This window comes from Grus americana, chromosome 25, assembly GCF_028858705.1.
Source record: "Grus americana isolate bGruAme1 chromosome 25, bGruAme1.mat, whole genome shotgun sequence".
In the NCBI taxonomy this organism is placed as follows: domain Eukaryota; kingdom Metazoa; phylum Chordata; class Aves; order Gruiformes; family Gruidae; genus Grus; species Grus americana.
Genome location: NC_072876.1, coordinates 984439 through 1003866, shown reverse-complemented (window position 1 = coordinate 1003866; position 19428 = coordinate 984439). Strand labels below are relative to the sequence as shown.

At 47.6% G+C, this 19428-nt stretch overlaps 1 protein-coding gene across 7 annotated transcripts in view; it reads right to left on the bottom strand.

The window, feature by feature from the left end:
* Nucleotides 1–19428, bottom strand: part of PPP1R12B (protein phosphatase 1 regulatory subunit 12B) — a 126624-nt gene that overhangs the window by 24043 nt on the left and 83153 nt on the right. The window contains exon 1 of one of the 7 annotated variants that reach the window (XM_054803566.1): nt 6096–8122. The exons of the other annotated variants lie outside the window; for them this stretch is intronic. Within the exon in view, the coding sequence (XP_054659541.1) occupies nt 6096–6197 (102 nt within the window). The 5' untranslated portion in view covers nt 6198–8122. Of the gene's footprint in view, nt 1–6095; nt 8123–19428 lie in introns of those variants that run through there. 7 annotated transcript variants of the gene reach the window in all.

Below are 19428 nucleotides of genomic sequence, written 5' to 3'. Positions count from 1 at the left end.
GCCCAGTGACATGAGAAGATACCTGCTCCTAAATTTCTTCCGTATGAGAATGCCGCAGGTCTGCAGGCAATGACGTCTTCCTTGCCCGTGCAAACACTCTAGCAAGGCGTTTTCAAGTGTTCTCATCGGGTATTTAAAAACCGGCAGGGATTCAAGCCACCTAAAGCCAACCTGCCAACTGTTCAGTGTGAAGCAATGCTTCAAAACCTGGTGAACATCTCCTCCAGCCTGCAGCCCCACGGCATGCCGGGGACAGCCGCTATGGCCAGAGGCTGCGCTCGCATGGAGAAGCCTTTAGGGCTGGTTTAGATACACTGACCCATCTGTATCACACAAAACTTCTTGTGCTGTTAGAATTAAGACAGGTTATGCTGTCATCCCCCCCATTTGTTTCAGTCTAAAATAGCTCCGGAGCAGCTGCGAGTCAGTGATCTGAACCTGGAACTAATCTCATCTACCTGAGGACCTCTGCTCCTCTTCCTCCTACTGAACTGCAATAGTAACCTAGCAATTTGAGCTCATCAAAAAGAATTCACAATTCCTTGTACGTAATAAAACAAAACAAACCCACAACAAACCCAACCAACCAATTCCCCAAGGTCCGTGTCTGATCACCAGCTGCAGCTCCAGTGCACGAGGCACCATCTCCATGGGCAGAAGTGTGCAAGCAGAAGACACCTCTGCTGGGAACGGCATGGGAACAGCCGCTGGTGCCCTGGGGAAATGGACGGACCGAGCTCCATGTCTCTTCTAGCCCTGTTTTCTATGGGTTCGTGTTCATTTTAAGAAAAAAAAAACCCTATAATGGGCTCCTGCAGCAGAAGTAAACATTGGTTTTCCATTGAGCAGTTTGAAGTGGTTTGCTGCCTACAGAGTTTCCACCCGCTCTCCCCATCACTTCCCGTGGCCGTTCATTCCCATCCCACAGCACCTCCTTGTCTCAGTCGTGCCAACGTGCTTGGTTTTGTGGCTGTACCATCAGCTGACCCAAATTAAAGATATCCTCTTCCTCCTCCTCCTTTCACCTCGGTCCAGACCAATTCCCTGGTCTGGTGCAACCTCAAGTTGTCCTCTGACCTTCTGGCCTCCTCGCCCCACGACAGACAATGGTTTCAAAAGCCGAGCCATCACAAGTGATTGATCTCTGGCTGCTTAACCAGCTTCTTCAAAGGCACCCATCACTGACCAGGCGATAGAAGGTCAAAAATGAGGTCGTAACGTTACATCATGGGCTTCTTTCTGATGGCCCACACCATTTGGACCCTTCAATAGTTAACAGGCTCCCTGCTATGGTTTTGGCTTGGATCAATTTGCTCTGTTCTTTGGAAGGGAGAAGAGCTGAAGAAAGTTTGGCTGCAGGGACACAAGCCACTAACCCCATGGGTCACAGCACATGCCCTGACCCATTTTATTTATACACCCAGATGGAGCCGGCGTCGGGAGCATCGTCCGGCTACTGAGTCACATCTACCGGCTGGTGCCCTCGGAATGACTAGAGGTTCCTGATACGCTTCCAGATATGGACATTTACAGGGGAAAACTCAAAAAAACAGAGCACAAACAGAACCCACAAGGATTTCTTACTGATACCCATGAAAGGACGTGACGTTTGAGAAATAACCAGCAATAAACAAATCAGGGTGCTGAAGAACACAGACTAAGGTTAATTGCCTCAGAGTTCAAGTTTCAGTATCCTACATTTTTTGTTGGCTAATGGGAGAGGAGGTAATCATTTCTGCAAATACTGCGTAACTAGTCAGCAATCCAGAAATTAGATAGAAAATGTCATGAGACAACTGATTTGACCCCATTTCAATTTATGCAGCATCATTTTTATCACAACTAGAACAAGTTCAAGCCACTAAATGGAAACCCTGGAAGATAAAGTTTATGGGAGAAACATTTTTGTAACACTTTTTATTCTCTAACGCGTTCATGGCGGCAGCACAGCAAGCTGAATGATTCATACAGGTCTACTAACGTGAGAATAAACCTGTTACCGTGAATACCTGAAACAGGATTAAAGCATAAAAGCACTCATGGGGTGAAAACTGACCGCCAGACACATTTACATCCACAACTCTACGAAGGCTGTAATCCCATCGGACATTTCTACCAACCTCTTGGCACCCCTGGACATGTCTCACTGATTAGAAGAATTCTGGTTTGGTCGCATTACCAGACCTCTGAGATTTTATCCCATTATTTATGTGTTAATATCCAAACCATGACGGTTTTATTTGCATGCCAAGCACCTGCAGCTCAAACAGCTAACATTTATGTGCATTAGTTGGGTTTTTTTCCCCCCTTTAAGACTTGCTTTGGATTCTATATGTACATGTCCACATCAAGAATCGCACCCAGATGAGAAGCATTTGCTGCCATGGCAATCACTGCTTAGAGCAACCGCAGGCTCGATTTGGAGTCTGGCTAACAGAAACGGCAATTTGGAAACCGTTGCTTTTTACACTCAAGCATTACTATCAAGTGACTGGGTGAAAACATACGGCCCATACACGGTGATGCTCTTGCATCCCATATTCCACTTAGCGTGGCTCCTTCAGACACTCCAGTGAAAGGCAGAGTAAAATCAATCAATCAGTACCGGCCACTGAGTGTACTTAAAACTTTATTGCTGAGCCCTTACGGACAAAAATTCGGCTGGAAAGCTCAAGCAATAAGCAGTGAAGGTGGCTTAATGAGGGAGCGATCTAACTTCAGAGGGAAGAAGCCTTGCAGTGAAATCGTGAATATGGCCAGAACAAGAATTATGAAGAGTCTGGCAAGGTGTGAGTAACAGCCACCAAGCGACGGCAGCTGGAGGGCACAGCACCGCTGCACCACCACCACACATGCACGCTGACAAGGGTTGGTTAAGTTTTGATGGTCTTTTTTACAGCAAAAAATATCGGATGATGAGACAAGGAGGAGCAGTCTGTAAAAGAAAGGGAGGTTGGTTGACAAAGAGGTGGGAAACAACTGAAAAGCTGCAATTACAATCCGTGCAGTAAGTTGGGAGCGTGCGTTCTCCTTAGCTTTCATTTTCCTACCTAACCGATACCCCATGGAGAAGTGCAAGGGTTATGAAATACCACGGCGAACAGATAGATGAGCCTAAACACAAACTATGGGGTATTTCCTATGAGAAAACAACTGGCCCAGCATGAATAGGATTAAAAAAAAAAAAAAGAAGAAAATTCAGTCCTTGTTTTCACCCTCGTCCTTTCAATTCTGCCATTTAGTCGCTTACTTATGCACAACAGATTTCACACCATGGGTTGCCTACTACACCCTTGAAACTACATGAATAATTATTTTTTTGAGGAAGAGAAACCTCGGGCTAAAACAGCCAGGTGAAGAACTTGTGATGAAAAGGTACCCACTGCCACAAACCCAGAAGCTTTTGCCAAATAACGGGACGATCTGAACGGATTTGAGTTTCCACCTTCTAGCAACATTAAAGCAACTGAGAAGGTGGAGCTAGCGACGTTTGCCCTGGGTGATTTAACAGGATTTACTTGGCTACGTTTGTATTGGCGATTATAACTCTGGGCTCTTCTGTTGTGACACAAGAAATTAAGCGTTCGAGGCTGCGGAGGTTCCAGGGGCAATAGGATGTGCTGAGCCCCCGCGTGGAGGTGCTCAAACCCCAACACCCTGCTCTCACCAGCACCTCCTCTGCCTTTCGCTCCCAGCCCAACGCCAGGACATTGCCTTTCTTACCACTTGTTCACTGCAAAGCGCTCGCCCTTCTCAGCTGTGCATTTGGGGAGATCCCATCGATTAAAGGTGGAAAACCCCACACCGCGATATTCTCGTAACGCCCACGGGGAGCGTTACAAGCTGCAGGGCAAGTGCCGCAGGGAATGCCATAGGAACCTGCTTTGCAAGTGACATCTGGATGCAGCTGTTTGGCACCGACACCTTCCCAATTCAAACCTTCTTCGCTTTGTCCCGTTCTCCAAGAGGTTTTTTTCCATGTCCGTACCACACCTGAGGCTCCCTGCCTGCTCGTGTGTTTTCACGCCCCTGCTCAGCTGGGAACGGTTAGAGTCCGCAGGTCTGCTGGTATCAATCTGGACTGGATGGAAAGATGAAAGGCTCCGAGATATCACTTTCCGACCTGTTTTATTAAGGCCGGTGGCACCCTGGGGCAAGGGCTGCTGTTACTGCGGGCACGGGGGAGTGGGTGGGGGAACACGCACGTGGGACAAATCCACAGAAAACCACAGTCTGTAATTTCTCTTGCCCTTGGCAGAATTACTTTGTCCTGGAGAAAGAGTTAACTCAGATCCTGTGTTTTAGCCTGAAGTAAATCCTTCCCTAAGTAGCCTTTTAAGGCATGGGCTACTTCCATCCGCCACACAGCGCCAGGACTGTTTCCTATACCGACTCGTGAGTCGATGCTGCTGCACTCCCCATCCGGCTTCTCCCACACCGATGCTCCGCAGCCGCGGCTGGCGTTACCATCGCTGCTGCGAGAACCACCAAGATTTCTGTGCTCACGTGTTCGCTTGCACCAAAATCCCACTGCCGCGGGATGCTGAGGGAAGCTCTTCCCCAGGCCCTCCCGTTCCCAGCTGGCACCTTCCTGTACCCACCTGAGAGCTTCCACCACCTCCTCCAACATCCACAGCCCCCCCAAGAGCCAACATCACCTCCTCCAACATCCACAGCCCCCCCAAGAGCCTGCGATCCCTTCACCGCTATCGACAGAGAAAACCAGCACCACCTATGAGTTTGCATCAAAGCCGACGGGCACGCGCCGTGAATGCAGCAGTCAAGGCTCTTGCGAGATGTTTGTCACTTGCTTACATGCATAAGGGCGGGGGGGAAATGAGTCAGTCTGTGTATGCAGAACACGACTGATTTTTAAAAACTTGGGTTTTGAAAGAAATTAAAACATTTTCAGCCTGACTCCATGACTCAGAGCACATTTGAAAGGCTCCCTACCTGCTATTTAGCTGGTTATCAATATGGAGGCAATTTTCCGGGGCAAGGTAAGCACAGCTGTACAAACCGATGAAGAAAGCCGACCCAAGCACACAGGGGATGGCTTTAGGTTATCTAAAGACTCCCCAGAGATACTTTGGTTGCAGATGGGAAGAAAGCACAGATTCGGGCTCCTGGGTTAAACGGCTAACAGCCGGGCGGCAACCAGCAGCCACGAAAGCCGTCGAGGCTGAAGTCCCGGAGGTCAGGGACTGCTTCGTTAACGCCACAGCAGCGGGTTCAAACCCTCTGTACATATTTGGGACAATGCTTTTTCCAGCCCAAGATCTGCCACTTCAAAAGGAGCAGACAATGCGTATCTGATTTGAGCAAACACCAGCGCTCAGATTAATTTAATGCTTACATCTAAAATTAGCCTGCCTTTTAAAAACTAATTCCTCCAGGCTTTGACTCCAGCACTATAATATTTCTTGATGGCGAAGAAACTGCCCGTACGACGACACGGACCCGTAGAGTTTCGTGATTGCCTTTCACATGACTCTGGAGCTATTAGCAATAGTGTTATGAAATGTTCCCAACTTTTAAACGCCTTGGTCGACGGGGACACCAGCTCTGGTTTGGGGAGGACCAGCTTGACTTGCCTCCTGCTACAGGTGGTTCTCTGCAATTTTTGTTGCTGTTGAAATTATTAAATTATACCACAGGTCAGCACAGCCCCAAGGGTGAAAGCTAGAGAGCAAACCTCGTTCCACCAGCAATATTAAACCCTTAATGGAAAGAGCGCAGTTTAACAAGCCGGTCAGGTTTTGCCTCATTGCCATCAGTGAGGTTTTCTCCCAGCCACGGTCTGCCGGGAGAGCGGCATTTCTGTGAAAAGCAGGGTCGGGGGGACACTACCGTCACAGCAACTCCCTACAGCCGTTAACGCGCAGCATCCCGGTGCCCGGGCTCTGCCAGCTTGCTCAAAACCCGGTGCTGCAGAGGCACCTTCCCAAGTTTCACCTACACTGTCCTCCTTCCAAAGCAAAGCACAGACACAGGTCTCCGAGGGTAAGACCACAAACCACCACCACCACCGGTCTCTGCTCGGAGCACGCGCCCAGCAGGTCTCCGTGTAATACAGAAAGGAAAAAGCGGCTTACTCTGAGCGTCTTTGCGATTGGGGAAGGAGAGGACGGGGGAGAATCTGACTGAGCCTTCCTGCTGCGAGTGTACTCTTTACTCCTGGTGTACAAGGACGACATGGCCTCTCGGGCTGGGTGTCTTTGAGAAGCAACACAAGTCTTGCTCTCCTGTCGCTCTATGGCGCTGGGCAGGTCCTTCTTCCAAGGTCAGAACAAACTAATTAAACTATTCACAGCTCTGGTAATTAAACCGTGCTGTTTAGGGTGTGTAATTTTAGGCATTAATCTGCTGCAGGGAGAGCTGAGGCTCCACAATGTTTCTTGTCCGAGAAGAAGAAGAGAAAGCGTCGAGGACTCGCGGTGCTCCAGCGCCGGGCGTTGCTCCGTGCCAGCCTCACCGGCCCGGCCCTGTTCCGACTTCTCCGCAAAAGGACATTTCTCCTCGTCCAGAGTGTGTGCCACAGGACCGGAGCGATCTCCTCCCAAAAATGCGGGAGGCAAAAACTCCTGGCTCAAGAGAGAGAGCCAGAAAACCGGCTGGGTTTATCTAGACATGAAGCTTTTGCCAGAAAAAAAAAAAAAAAAGAAAAAGAAAAAGAAAGAAAAAAACCTGTTTTACTCCGGAGCGCTGCTGCGAGCTCTCTGCCGTCACTGCGCAGAGCTGCATGCTTTAAGCGAAACGCGAAAGCATAAATCAGGAACAAACGCTGGTTTGGAAAGGGGCAGTCCAGATGAAGTTGTGTTTTGTTCCGTCCTCCTCCTCCTCCTCCTGGGCGCCGTTACCCACGCGCAGGCTTCTCCCGTCCCTCCCCGCCGCTGCCTTCTGACATTCCAGATCCTGACTCGCTCCGCGAGGAATGCTGGAGGGCGGCCAGCAGCAGCGATTCGCTTTCAGCTTGGGATTTGGGGGCTGCCACTTGTAGGGCAAAAAGGGGGGAAAAAAAAAAAGAAAAAAAGAAAAAAAAAAAGAAAAAAAGAGAGGGGGGGAAGAAAAGAAAAAAACTGACACGCTCCCAAGGCCTGGCGGGCTGCAAGCGGGAGGTCGGGGGCAAATTGACAGCACTTTGCGAAGCTTAAATTCCAGTGCGCGTTTTGCGGCTGCGACAAAGGGAGGCATTTTAAAGGACACGGAGCAGTTCATACCATTAAAGGGAGGACACACTCATGCAGCACAACGGGATTTTTGTTGTTTGCTCGTAAGCCTGTTTGGAGCTGCGAGAAGGCGACGCGGAACTCGTGTCATGTCGGCTCGTTCAAACAGGCGTTTGGGACTGAGGAGGAGGGGAGAGGAGCTTGGAGGAAAGGAAGAAGGGTGCGGAGAGCATGTACCCCTCTCACCAAACTTCCAGCTTGCTCTTTGCTGAGCTGTGCTGCTGCTGCACAACCTCGCTCACCGGAACACTGCTCCGCGGCGTCTCAGAGGCGGCAGGATCGTGCAGCGCGAAGGCAAGCGGACGTCCCTCGCGTCCCATCGAAATAAGCACGTGGGACGTTCCTTTGAAAACCACCCTCAACCACGGAGTGGGTGCGCCGATTTAATACTTCTCATACACTAAATACAGTCCTGCAACCACAAGGTTGCAAATCTACGTTTTTCTTTGCTGGAAAGGCTTCAGCCCAGGTGTCTGCACTGGACTGGGTCCAGTGAGGCAGCGCAGGTGAACCAGCACCACCCCGAAGGATGTGTCCTCACCCAGACTCCTTCACACCCACCCAAACCCTGACCAAGTCGCTGGCTACCTGCAGCACACCTTCTGTTCCAGCTCTGCAGGCTGCTCTATCATGAAACATTTCCTAGCAAGTGCAGAAGAACGCCTCTATAAAAATATTTTAAGAGTGTTACTACACTTGGATGTCTCTCTGTTGATCTGAAATACTGCCCCTTTTCTGTACACTGCTTGGCAACCGTGTCCTTTTACTGACACGCAGAGTTGGGGAAGGGTGCTCCAAATAGCAGCTGCATTAATTTCTCCTGCCATCCAGCATCTTCACTATCCAGGCGCAACGCAGCATTGCTGGGTGACCACGGAGAGAGGGAAACGGGGCTGCCGGATCGTCCTTCTCTAGGAAAGTCACTTCGACATCAGGTTTCTACTTAATACCTTGTGGTGAGGAAGGAGGGGATTCGTTATTACTGCAGGAAGGGGGGGGGGGGGGGGGAAGCTTGGAGAGGTCTAATTCTGCCTGGCAATGCTTCTGTATTCCCTTTTAAAGGTATGGAAATTAAGTCCAGACACAGAAGAAGGTAGTGACAGGCACCCCGCTGCTCCGGAGACCGTGGCAGGACCTTGATCTTTCCAGCCTCCATCTGTTGCACTTGTCACCCCAACCCTCCACCTCTCCATCCGACTGCCGTACAGCGACAACAAGGTAATCTGGACTTTTCAAACGCATATTTATAGGACTCGCAGTCACGGGTTATCCTTTCACACTAGTCTCAGTTTCTGGGGTTTCAAAACAGGACCAGTAACTGAAACTGGGCTAACTCGTGTGGCCACCAGCAGACCTGAGTGTCTCAATCACAATTACAAGGCTGACAAAGCCCAGCTTAGTCACCAAGGTGGAGTTCAACAGCTCTAAATTGCAGGGTTTTGCCTCCCCTCTCATCCAGTCCCAGATGAACCCTTGCCGCATCCTTCCACGGTCAGGTTTCTGCTGAGGAAGGGCGGGAAAGCTCCAAAATCAACATTTCGGTAGAGAACTCACAGCCCGAGCCTCAAACCAAAACAAAACCTGAGCTTTCTATTCCCTACTAATTAAAAGTTAATTAGTCATCCAGTGCAGATGCCTCACAGATTGACAAAACGCCTCTTGGTGGACAATAACTCATTTTAAAGAGAAGGGGCGGCATGAGAACTACTATCCTTATTAGCCAGCAGAATGAGATGCAATATGGCAAAACATGCCGGGTTTCATCACTCTTTCAACAAAGGTGCCTAATTTCTGGGTTTCTTCCTGCCGTTCCGCAGTTTGCTTTCAAGTTCTCCCCCGTGTAAGTATGAAACCCGACTCTTCCTTTGCAGCACCATGATGTTTGCAATACCCAAGGTCAGGGTTTAGATCTGACTGTTTCTGTCTGTTAAGGATTTTCCTCGGTATGAAACAGCCGCCCAGTCCGTGCCGGAGCTGTGCTACTGCTTACTTTGCTAAGGAATATTTCTACAGCTACCAGAAAGACTTGCAGAAAAAGACTTGCCCAGGCTGTAACTTCATGCTGCAGCATATTTCTGGGCAACATCACCTTCAAGTTTCTTCTCATCTTTTGAGTACAGCGGCACAACTGTACTATAGTATAGTTCCTATATTTATATGAGATAGATGTCCTGTAATTAGAGCTATGGTCTTGACTACAATCACTCTTTTCAGACATCTTTCCTCTTCCTTTCAGATGGCTGGCTGTCTTCTCCTTTCCGTTGGTAATGGCACCTTTCTTTGTACCCAGTTTTTTTAATTTGTTAGAGGGGAGGACCCATAGCCAAGAAAATGATGTACCAGAAAGAGGATGAAGCCCTGAGCTACGTATGTGAGGGGAAAATGACAAACACTCCTTTTTCATGTGTTGAAAATCTTCACCTACAGAATGTGACACTGATAAAATAAATTTAAGCAGCACTGTGACTTTCCAACCTGCAGTACACAAAAATGGGAAGCAAAGCTGGGAGTTAAAGCCAGAGCTGCAGAGTGATGCTCAGAGGTGATGTGAGCCCACGGCATGGTCTCCGGGAGTGCAGAGAAGGAAAGAACCCCTCTTGGGAGACCAGAATTCTAATAAAACTTGAAGGATGAGGGAGAGTAGTTGGTATTTTTGGAACAAATTATCTCAAAACCACGTCCTCAAAGTCATAGCTGTCATTTTCCGCATCAGGTTTACCATGCTCTCTGGTACATCACTGCATTCCTTCCCATTCAGCTGACTTCTTTCCTTCGTAGCCAAACCTCCCTGCCTCCCCAGTGCAGGCAGGTGTTGGAGAGCACGCTGGGGTCTCCAGCTACACAACGCTCAGCTGATGGAGGGGCTGAGCTGAAGACATGAACCGGGGCTACGCAGCCCCAGGATGCTCTCCACACCACGTACCTTCCCGCAGGGCCTTCTTGGCTACATCGGTGAAATTAAACACAGCCAGGGGCCATCCCTGCCCACCAGCACCAGGAGCTGTTGGAAGGTCTCTGGCATTGTCTCGTCCTTGGACGTCCAACTTTCTTCCACGCACAACCTGGGCGCTCGCAGGGGACAGGCGCCTTGGACACAAGCCTCCAAGATTTGGAGGGTGGGAGGGTTCGGTAGTGTGGATGAGACTTCCTTGCCAGCTGGCCTTGGGGCTAGAGAACAGTTTCAGTTAGGTTTGCTGGAACTAACGCACTGAGCCGTTGAGGACGGTGTCTCACCGGTGGCAAAGCCCTTACTGCGACCTTCTCCTACGCCGGGCCAAGCAACGCAGAACCACGGGGCTCTACTGCAGGGACACAGGATGCGAATTCTAACCCAACCAGGCGAGCAGCAGGAGGGAGAGATGGGCAACATGCTTCACGTTTTCCTTTGAACCGATCGCCGAGACCATTCTGCTCACTTTTCTTAATTGCTTAATTACCCCGACACCACTGGAACCCCCTTCCACAGAGTTTAGCTGTTTGTTGTCCCATCAAACAACTCTTCACGACCTTCGCTTCTGGATTTCCCACCTGCAGGAGGAGAATGCACCATTTGTGTGTGGAGTCATGTTCCAGTCCAGGGAAACACTGAAATCTGTAATTCATATTTTATGCAATACTTAAATCAATTCTAAAGCTGTATTTGTTCTCACGACACTTCTCGGGAGAAACAGGGCCAAATAAACTATCCTGGCAGTTGGGTCCAAGAGCCACGCTGCGAAGCCACTATACATCCATAAAATAATTGTGCTGGGTCTAAAGTAGTTCTGTAAAAAATCCAGAGAAACTCAGTTTAAACATGAAAAACCCATTAACTATTGAACTATTGACGAGGGCTATAGAGAACAGAGTCAGGATCAGATTTTCTATTGCTTTTATGTCACTGGATTGGCATACAAAATGGAAATCCATAGCATAAGAGTACTGTACCTCCCCTTTGTGATAACATTTACACTGTGGGCAAAGTTTAATAAATCTTGATTCCCTTCACCCCAGGATGTGCTATATTTGTGATTATTTAAGCCCTAAATAATGCGCAGCCTTTGCACACACTAAGCGGTACCACCGCTTTGTCCCTAGAAGAGTTTCTTACTTGCCTCGCGCTTGCTTCCGCTATGTCCAAATCAGACACGACCGCTGTTATTTGCAAAGGAAAAGCCCGCGATCAATCTGAGATCAGGTCTGGCAAGCCAGGAATGCCGGTTTGTCCTAACACGCAGGGCTCCGCAGTCAGACGAAAGGTTACCGTACCGGTGATTACTGCACCTCGCGTACCCGGACACCAGCCGTTTCTTCCTCTGCATGGAATCTTGCAGTAAAAAGTCTCTAGAGTATTACCAAAAATATTGGAAAGGAATTCACCTGCAAAGAAAAGGCTGAGTCTTGTTAACCCTCCCGCTCTGACACCTTTATTCGCTGTACACATCGCCGTCTGCGCGAAGAGATTCTGCTGGGTCTGCAGAGAAACTCTTCATTTCCATGCATAACGAGTTGATTTGCAATTAGCAGCACCGTTACTTAACCCGGGAGATGTGACAAAAAGCCAGTCTTTAAAAGTTGTAATAATAAACTTTCCTTCTTGTACAGCTACCTCTCCGTCACCTCTGAACCGCAATCCAGTTTGCAGATACACTGCGAGAATCCAGAGGGCTGCCGTTCCGTGGGACAACTCAGGGTCAAAGCTGTAGCAGCTGTATTCACTGTAACACCCAACCCACTATTATTTTGGATAATGAAAACTTGATTGAAAATACACGCTATATAAAACCCACTTTAAAACACCGTAAATAAATCACTTCAAAATTATATGCAAGCTTTAACAGGTTCAATTATAGCTTCGCCGGGTTTATTTAGAACTGAAAAAAGGCAGTAATGGTTATGTTCAGTAACAGAAGGCTGAAGGGCTGTAGCAAAGAAATTATTGGTCAGGCAATAAGCGGTGTTGTAAACGGGATGTGGAGGCACTGCAGCAGCTTGCTGTATGTGGAATACAAACCGTAGAAGTGAACAGGCTTTCATCTGCAGTGCACCGACGAGGATTCCCAGGAGCAGAGCTGGCGTTACGTCTCGCAGTTAGGAAGCAGAAGGAAAGGCTCTTCCTCTCCTCCCAAACACGTACGCAGCAGCTGACAGTCTATAATTGCACCTATAGCATCATACTTCCCTCACTTTTTATCCCCATCACTAAATTTATCATAAAAAGGCTGGAAGCTACAGCCATTAGGCATACCCGGATTAGCACTAAGCAGCAGACGCAGATAATTTTAGTGTGGGCTGAGAATAGCACTTTTTAAATACAAACCTTCAGAATTCTTTTCCTTTTGCTTTCTTACAAATATAGAAAATAAAAATCAGTAGCGAAGAGAGGTTAAAAAGCACCATTCGCAGCGCAGAAACATCATTTTAGCACCTGTGTCGAATTATGCATGCAGGAGAAAAGTATTCTGTGGAGCAGAACTGAGGTTTTGGAAGAAGGGACAAGGTGCCTTGGACACTCAAATCCAGCGTTTGTAACAGGACAAGAAGAAGAGGTGTTCATCAACACCTCCGGCGCCCACCCTACCGTCAGAAGTTGGGAACTGACTTTAAAGAGAAGTTTGCAGAAGAGGGAGAAGGATTTAATTATCAGAAGTTCCTAACCGCCAGAAGGGACGATGGCGAGAGGTTACAGAAACAGACAGAAATAGGTAGCAATAATCAGGAACAATAAAACAGCGCAGCAGGAACAGACTCCCGTTAGAGGGAGACAGATGTGGCAGTTGCTACTTTGCCAAAACCAAATGTCGCTGAGACCACAGATTTGATTCCATTCAAGGCTGGCAATGCAACCACGGTTACAAAGGCAGAGGCCTGGAGCAACCTCGGCACCGTGTATTTTCATGCCGCGATTCTCACGATGTCTACACGGCAGCAGGAAGACGGGTGTCTACAGATAATTTCCCTCATGCCCACCCAAACCCCAGCTCTGTCTCTTCACAGGTTTCTTTCCCAAACTCAATGCCCTGTTTCGTTAAGTAAAAAAAAAAAAAAAAAGGCAGCACAACGAACTCGAGAGAGATGCTTTCCACTGCCCACTCACGCCAAAACCCAAGTGATTTCATCCAGTTAGTACCAGTATGGATAAAGCGGCGTTAGAACGTCCTATCTTCCAGTCGAAGCCGTTCAGCAGTCGCGCTCTGCCTGTGTTTGGCGACAGGTTCCCTCTCCCCACCCAGCTTTCTTGCAAAGGACGAAGCAGCACAAACACGCCGAGTTACAGAGGAGGAACGCAGCACAAATTTGCAAAGATATTAACGGGCCGCGGCAGGGAAACCGAGACAGCAAACAGGAATACAAGAACCAGATGTAAACATAGCTATTTCAAGCTAAGGGACTTTCCAAAATATGACATAAAGAAATAGAAATCTCAGGGTGCTTGCAAAGGAGTCACGATCCATTTTGCTCTTTATCTAAATTCATCCGATTGTGCATACCTCCCGCCCGCCCCAGCCACTCCGCGGCTATAAAACCGTTCTCTTAGCTCGTCTGTGGAAGCAACCAGCTGACACAAAGCAATGTTCACTGGCCAAACAGATGGATAACTTCAGCGCATTGCTATCTAACTATGCTTCAAGCCTATTTCTGCCCTTCCTTCAACAGCAGCAGATTGTGGTGCAGAAGGTTATGTTCACTCCCAAGGATGAAATCTAGGAAAATGAAAAAAAGTGTGTGTGTGTATATATATATATATATATAAAAATAAACCAACCCACAACAGCACCCAGCATTAGCTACATGCTAGATACCTACTATAATGAGTAACAAAACCGTGCCGAGGTGCGAATTAAACCAAAGCTGGTGGTAAACTCCTGCCAGGAAGGAGTTTTGCAGCTTAAGGATTCTCCATCTTGACCTACCAAATAATGAAGTAGCTTCTGCCAAGTAATGTTATTTCTAGCAGGGAAACTCCATGTCCAAAAGCAAAAAACTAACAATGACTTTCCAAATATGAGGCTTTTTCTGAAGAGAAGAATGTGGGAGGATTTAAACTCAGAACAAAAAGTGACCTTTTAAAGACAAGGGGGACAAACAGCATCACCACCCTTGAATCACTGGAACATCAATTTTTCCTACAGTGGTAGTTTCCAAAGGGTATTTTATTGCCAGGGAATTTGAGTTCAGTTTTCCAAACAAGTTTAGATTACTCTTCAATTCCTTGTTAGCCATCTGGCGATACAGCTTCTGCTTTTTGCTCCTTCTGGACATATCTGGGAGATAAATCATTTACTACCTGAACACGGGACTGCACCATTCTGCACGGCGCGCCCAGGCAACATTGGCTTCGCAGGGGCTTTGCCACAAGGCAGCGTTCCCCAGCACACTGGTGAGAAGGGCAGGAAAGCGAGCACCGAGGACGATACGTTCGAGTTGCCTCTGCTGTAGCCATCTCCTATTGCCTCCTCCGCGCACAATTCACCCGCTCTGAAGGCAGCCGGCCGTGTCAACATGACACAGCCGTTAAGGGCTACCCAGACGTCTATGGCTGTATGCAGGAATCTGAATCCAGCAGATCAGATGTTTTTGGAGGATGTCTTCAACCACATCAGGAGAGACATCCTCCATACGGCCTGCTGGATGACTGACAACGAAGTACGATCATCAGCTCCCAGAGGGGCAGAGAACCTGCTCTAAGTAGTTAAGCAGTGAGATGTATTTTTCCTTTCCATAATTTTGAGCATGTCACGATGGGATAGAGCTTGACAGTTTCAAACAAAAATTGCCACGACGCTCTATTACAAGCACAAACGTATGCTGTTAACTTTTAAAAAGTCAAAAAATTATAAACACAAATAAGACATAAAACAATAGTTAGATTTATTCTGTCCGTGGGATACGGTCCAGGGAACAACGCTGTTCCTTGGGCCAACAGCCACACTGAACACGACCGGTCCTGTCTCCGGGAGCGGCTGTGCTGTATCCACGCTGCACTGGAGGTGGGGAGATGCCTACACAGGGCACTGACCCTGTCCATCCTACTGCTCCCAGTTCCTTCTGGGAAGAAACCAAAAGGATCCCGGGACACCCGTGAGAGAGCTGCCGCGTAGGCAAAGGGACGGGACCCTGGGGTGAAATGGGATAATTGGAACTGGCTGCGCGGCCCTGCCGGCAGTGCCAGAAAGCCAAGGTATCTGGTGGGTATCCGATGCGCTGCTAACCTCAGCTCTGTTGCTTCAGCAGAAATTACGTGCTGACAACTGAGAAAGATTAGTCACCTCGGACTACACTGAAATTCCGAGAGTAATTTACTAAACAAGAAGTTAAAACATAAAGTAACGTTAAATAGTTATGAGTTACCTTAATAGTTATGACCTTGTGAATCATTCCTGGAGGACTCGCTATTTTGCTTCCCCTTCCTGGGACTCACAGATCAGATTTGAGCTGGTTTTGTGTTACTCATCTCCATCTCCATCACGGACACTGCTTCACATTACACCTTCCTAATTCAGCAACTCGGTGAATTAGAGGAATTAACCTGAACGCATTTAGCTGTAACCCTGTAGTCTACATAGCCAACAGGGATTGCTTGGCTTTAGGCACAAACAATGTGTTTTCCCGGAGCTGTAAATAGGAACTGGGCAGCCACGGTGACGATTAAATGCTGTATCAACAGGGATAGCAGACAGCAAGTCTGATGCCCTTCTCAAAATATTAAGGTTAAGAAAAAGCGACGCGAGCATATTAGGCTGGAGAACTCGTGAGGCAAATGATCTGTGCAGATGTGAAATTTTTTTGTTGAAATATTTTCAGGATGTATTTAAGTTTCTCTAGTGTCTTCCCCCTCCCCAAGAACCCAGGGCATTCCGAGCACAATAAAACTGTTCTTCACCATATTTAAAGCTCTATGGCAAAACACTGGCTCATGCCCTTGCAGCAATTTTCTGCTATTTCAGACTCCACTTTATATTACTGGTTACAGACATATTAGCTCTCCTTTCCTTGCAGCACGCACAACCCATTAGAGCATTTTGTTTACAAACAGGACTAAACAGGGTCAATCTCTCACAGCCTCGCTTTACACATAATTAAACGCTCTATAACTTCACTAGAGTCAGGCGAGTGACGCGCGGTACCACCGACGTTACCTTGGACGTGGGCCAGATGGCTTCCCTCCCACGTCACGCTGCAGCTATGCTACAAGTAAATATTGAAGGGTAAAACCAGGGAAAAATACTTGCACCCTTAGTCCCCGGAAGGGACCCTGGGCCGGGAGCAATAAGCCATAGGATGAACAGCACCATACGGCGCTATCTAGGTTAAAAGATTTTATTTTCTTATCAGCTAGCAAGAAGTTCACCTATTTTGTTCCCTTTCACTAGTCAACTTTCTCTTGTATCTCGACGAAACGGCGCAGCCCGTGAAGACATACCTTACCATATTAGGCAATCTCAGTCCAGAAAGTCAAGGATTCAGAGCCTTCCTTAGCTTAAAAAGACAGCACAGAGGCACGACTGCAGCCCGCGCAGCACCGCGCCACGCTGCCTCGGGGAAGGAGGGCAGTACGACGGTGGGGTCCGGCGTCCTTGGGAGGACTCCTGGGGCTCCCAAAACACGCGGCCTGGCTCCGACAGCCGAGTCACAAAATACTGACTAAAGCTAAACGATTTGTTTATCAAATCCATGTTTTTTTAAAAAAAAAAAAAAAAAAAAAGGTAACCGGCATGATTACAAAAGCTAAATTGGAAGTCTCTGCAGAAGATAAAATGCCACTACAAGCAAAAATAGAGGTGAGAAATAGAACATATCAAAATCGGGACTCCAGAGTCATAACCCTCAAACAGCTATAACATGAAGACATTTAGTTTGCATAAGGAATTTTCCAGTTCATTGGTCTTCCCTTAGAATTCATGGAATCAAGCTTAGAAATTCAGTCCTCCTAAGACAGAGATTTCATTTTTATTCGTATCCAGTTGCATCTGGTGATTTCGTGTTAATAGTACAATTAGGCAGAACATGTAATATTTACAAAACAGCGTGGGCTTGAATAGTGTTTTGCAGAATTCAAAATACTTGTGTTTCATAAATCAAAGTACAGGGAGACCGGAAAGGAGCCTATTTAATACACTTACTCTGATCGTAATCCATAATCATATGTTTCAGTGTTATTCCCGCATAAAAGTTAATTCCATTAATGTGTCTGGGTTTTATACCGTGCTATACAGACTGTCCTAGAGGAAGTTCATGAGAACGGATATTTTCTTTAACACTTCTACGGCCCAGAAATTGTTACTTTACCAACGTGATGCTCGGTGCATTCCCCTGTATTTAAAACTTTCCCTTGATGAACTATCTAACACACGGGTGAGGCACATTTGTAATGCCACTGAAAAGAAATGCAAGGAGATAAAGATCTTTAAATGACTACACAAATTTTTCTATTTCTGTTACGCATGGCATGTCATTTAAAATACACTTTTCTTCCAAATTCGTTCCCAATTTCTCCTGCTTTGTAATAGCAGTGGTGGAAGTCGTGTATAAGTCGAAGCCAGAAGACCTGGGGGTAAGGAGAACTCTCTCCAAACCGTAACATCGGACCATTGTCTTTAGTCTTCATCATTATCCATCAAATGCTGCATCCCAAGCTCGAGCCGCTGCTTTGCACCTGCACTGACCGTACTGCATTCACACTCACTGGCCCCACCACGACTGAATTCTCGCCGATATTTCACAGCGACCGGCTTGCAGGGAGCAGGAAAGGTTTCCACGTGCCAGCCTACGCGCACTGCTCAGCCTGGTGCTAACGTCATCTTTTGGACTCTCGCAATTTTTACTTTCTGAAGAACAGAGGACTAGACCGTGGCCAAACTTTATTCCTCACCTCTGGTTTCAGCTCACTTCTCCCCAGACTGAACAAATCCTTCCCAGCAGAACCGCGCAACAAACTCTCCTCAAACTGCTTCCCCAGAGGCTTTTTCCAGCTGAAGTCCTTGTGCCCTTGAGCATTTATTCCACAATAAAACTCAGTCCGGTCTTCCAACTTTCCACAGTGCATCCAAGCAGTCTGCATCTCGAGCAGAAAGGCGGGGTTGGTAGCAAAAGAGCTGAAGGTTGCCTGACACGTCCTATTACGAGACTGCTCGCAGTTGCCTAAAACTCAGCCAAAGCGTCTGGGCTGGTTTCCCATGCTGGTGCTCATAAATTTCAGCCAAAATAATTCATCCACTTCTGAGAATTAGAACAACATGCATTTGCTCCTTTTTTTTTTTTTTTTTAAAAAATTGCATTTACCTTTCCTTTGCTAAACTCCAGCGCTGCATAGTTGGAGGAGGGAATTCAAGTAGGGCCCTTTTTGGCTCCTGTGAAAATCTGCCAAATAGCAGCCAAGAAATAAACACTGCAGGTAAAAAATAACTGCTCACACACAACCAGGAGAGTCTTTGGGGGTCTGCAACTAAGATGGGACACTTCAGCGTGTTCAAGTTCACAACTCTGATGGTGGCACCTGCCGTTCCAGAATTATTAGTATTGATGCGTTAATTATTATTAATTGTACTTCTTGCTCGGTACTAGAACTGAAAGCAAGGAGCGGCTCCGTGATTCCTGCCAAACTGACGGCCAGTTAGCAGGACAGAAATCTCTCCGATTTGGATGTAAAATAAACCAGGGAAGGCTGACCAAGTGACATGATGCTGGAGGCATGCAGTAAAGAAAATGAACTGGAAAGTGGATAAAAACAAGAGGACTGGGAGAATGGGAAAACCAGCACCAGCAGAGTGGAAGGAGAGTCTAGACCAGGGTCTGACGGACGGGAGGTGCGGAAGGACGCGGGGCTGTTTCACAGAGCAGGTGTGCAAAGGGCCAAGGGAACCGAAGGGAAGTTGCTCTGCTGTTAGATGGGAACCCAAAGGATAAGACCAAAGGAGTCCCTGCTATTAATTAGGGGAAAAGCAGCATCATTAATTGTAAGAGACTCAGTGACCCTGAGTTTTGGGGCAGGAACAGGTGGCGGGTTCTCACGAAGTGCAGTTTACCCATTTACAAGAGCGGCAAGGCCTGAGCTCAATGGAGTTTTCAGCAATTTTAGGACTAGACTCCAGGAAGGTTCCAAACCTGCAGCCTCAGATACTCTTTTGTCTTAATTTAACTAATCTGGGACAACTTCCCAGAAGAACAAGACATTCCCAGCAAGTCCAAAACATGACTGCTGGATACAGGGTGTCCCTAT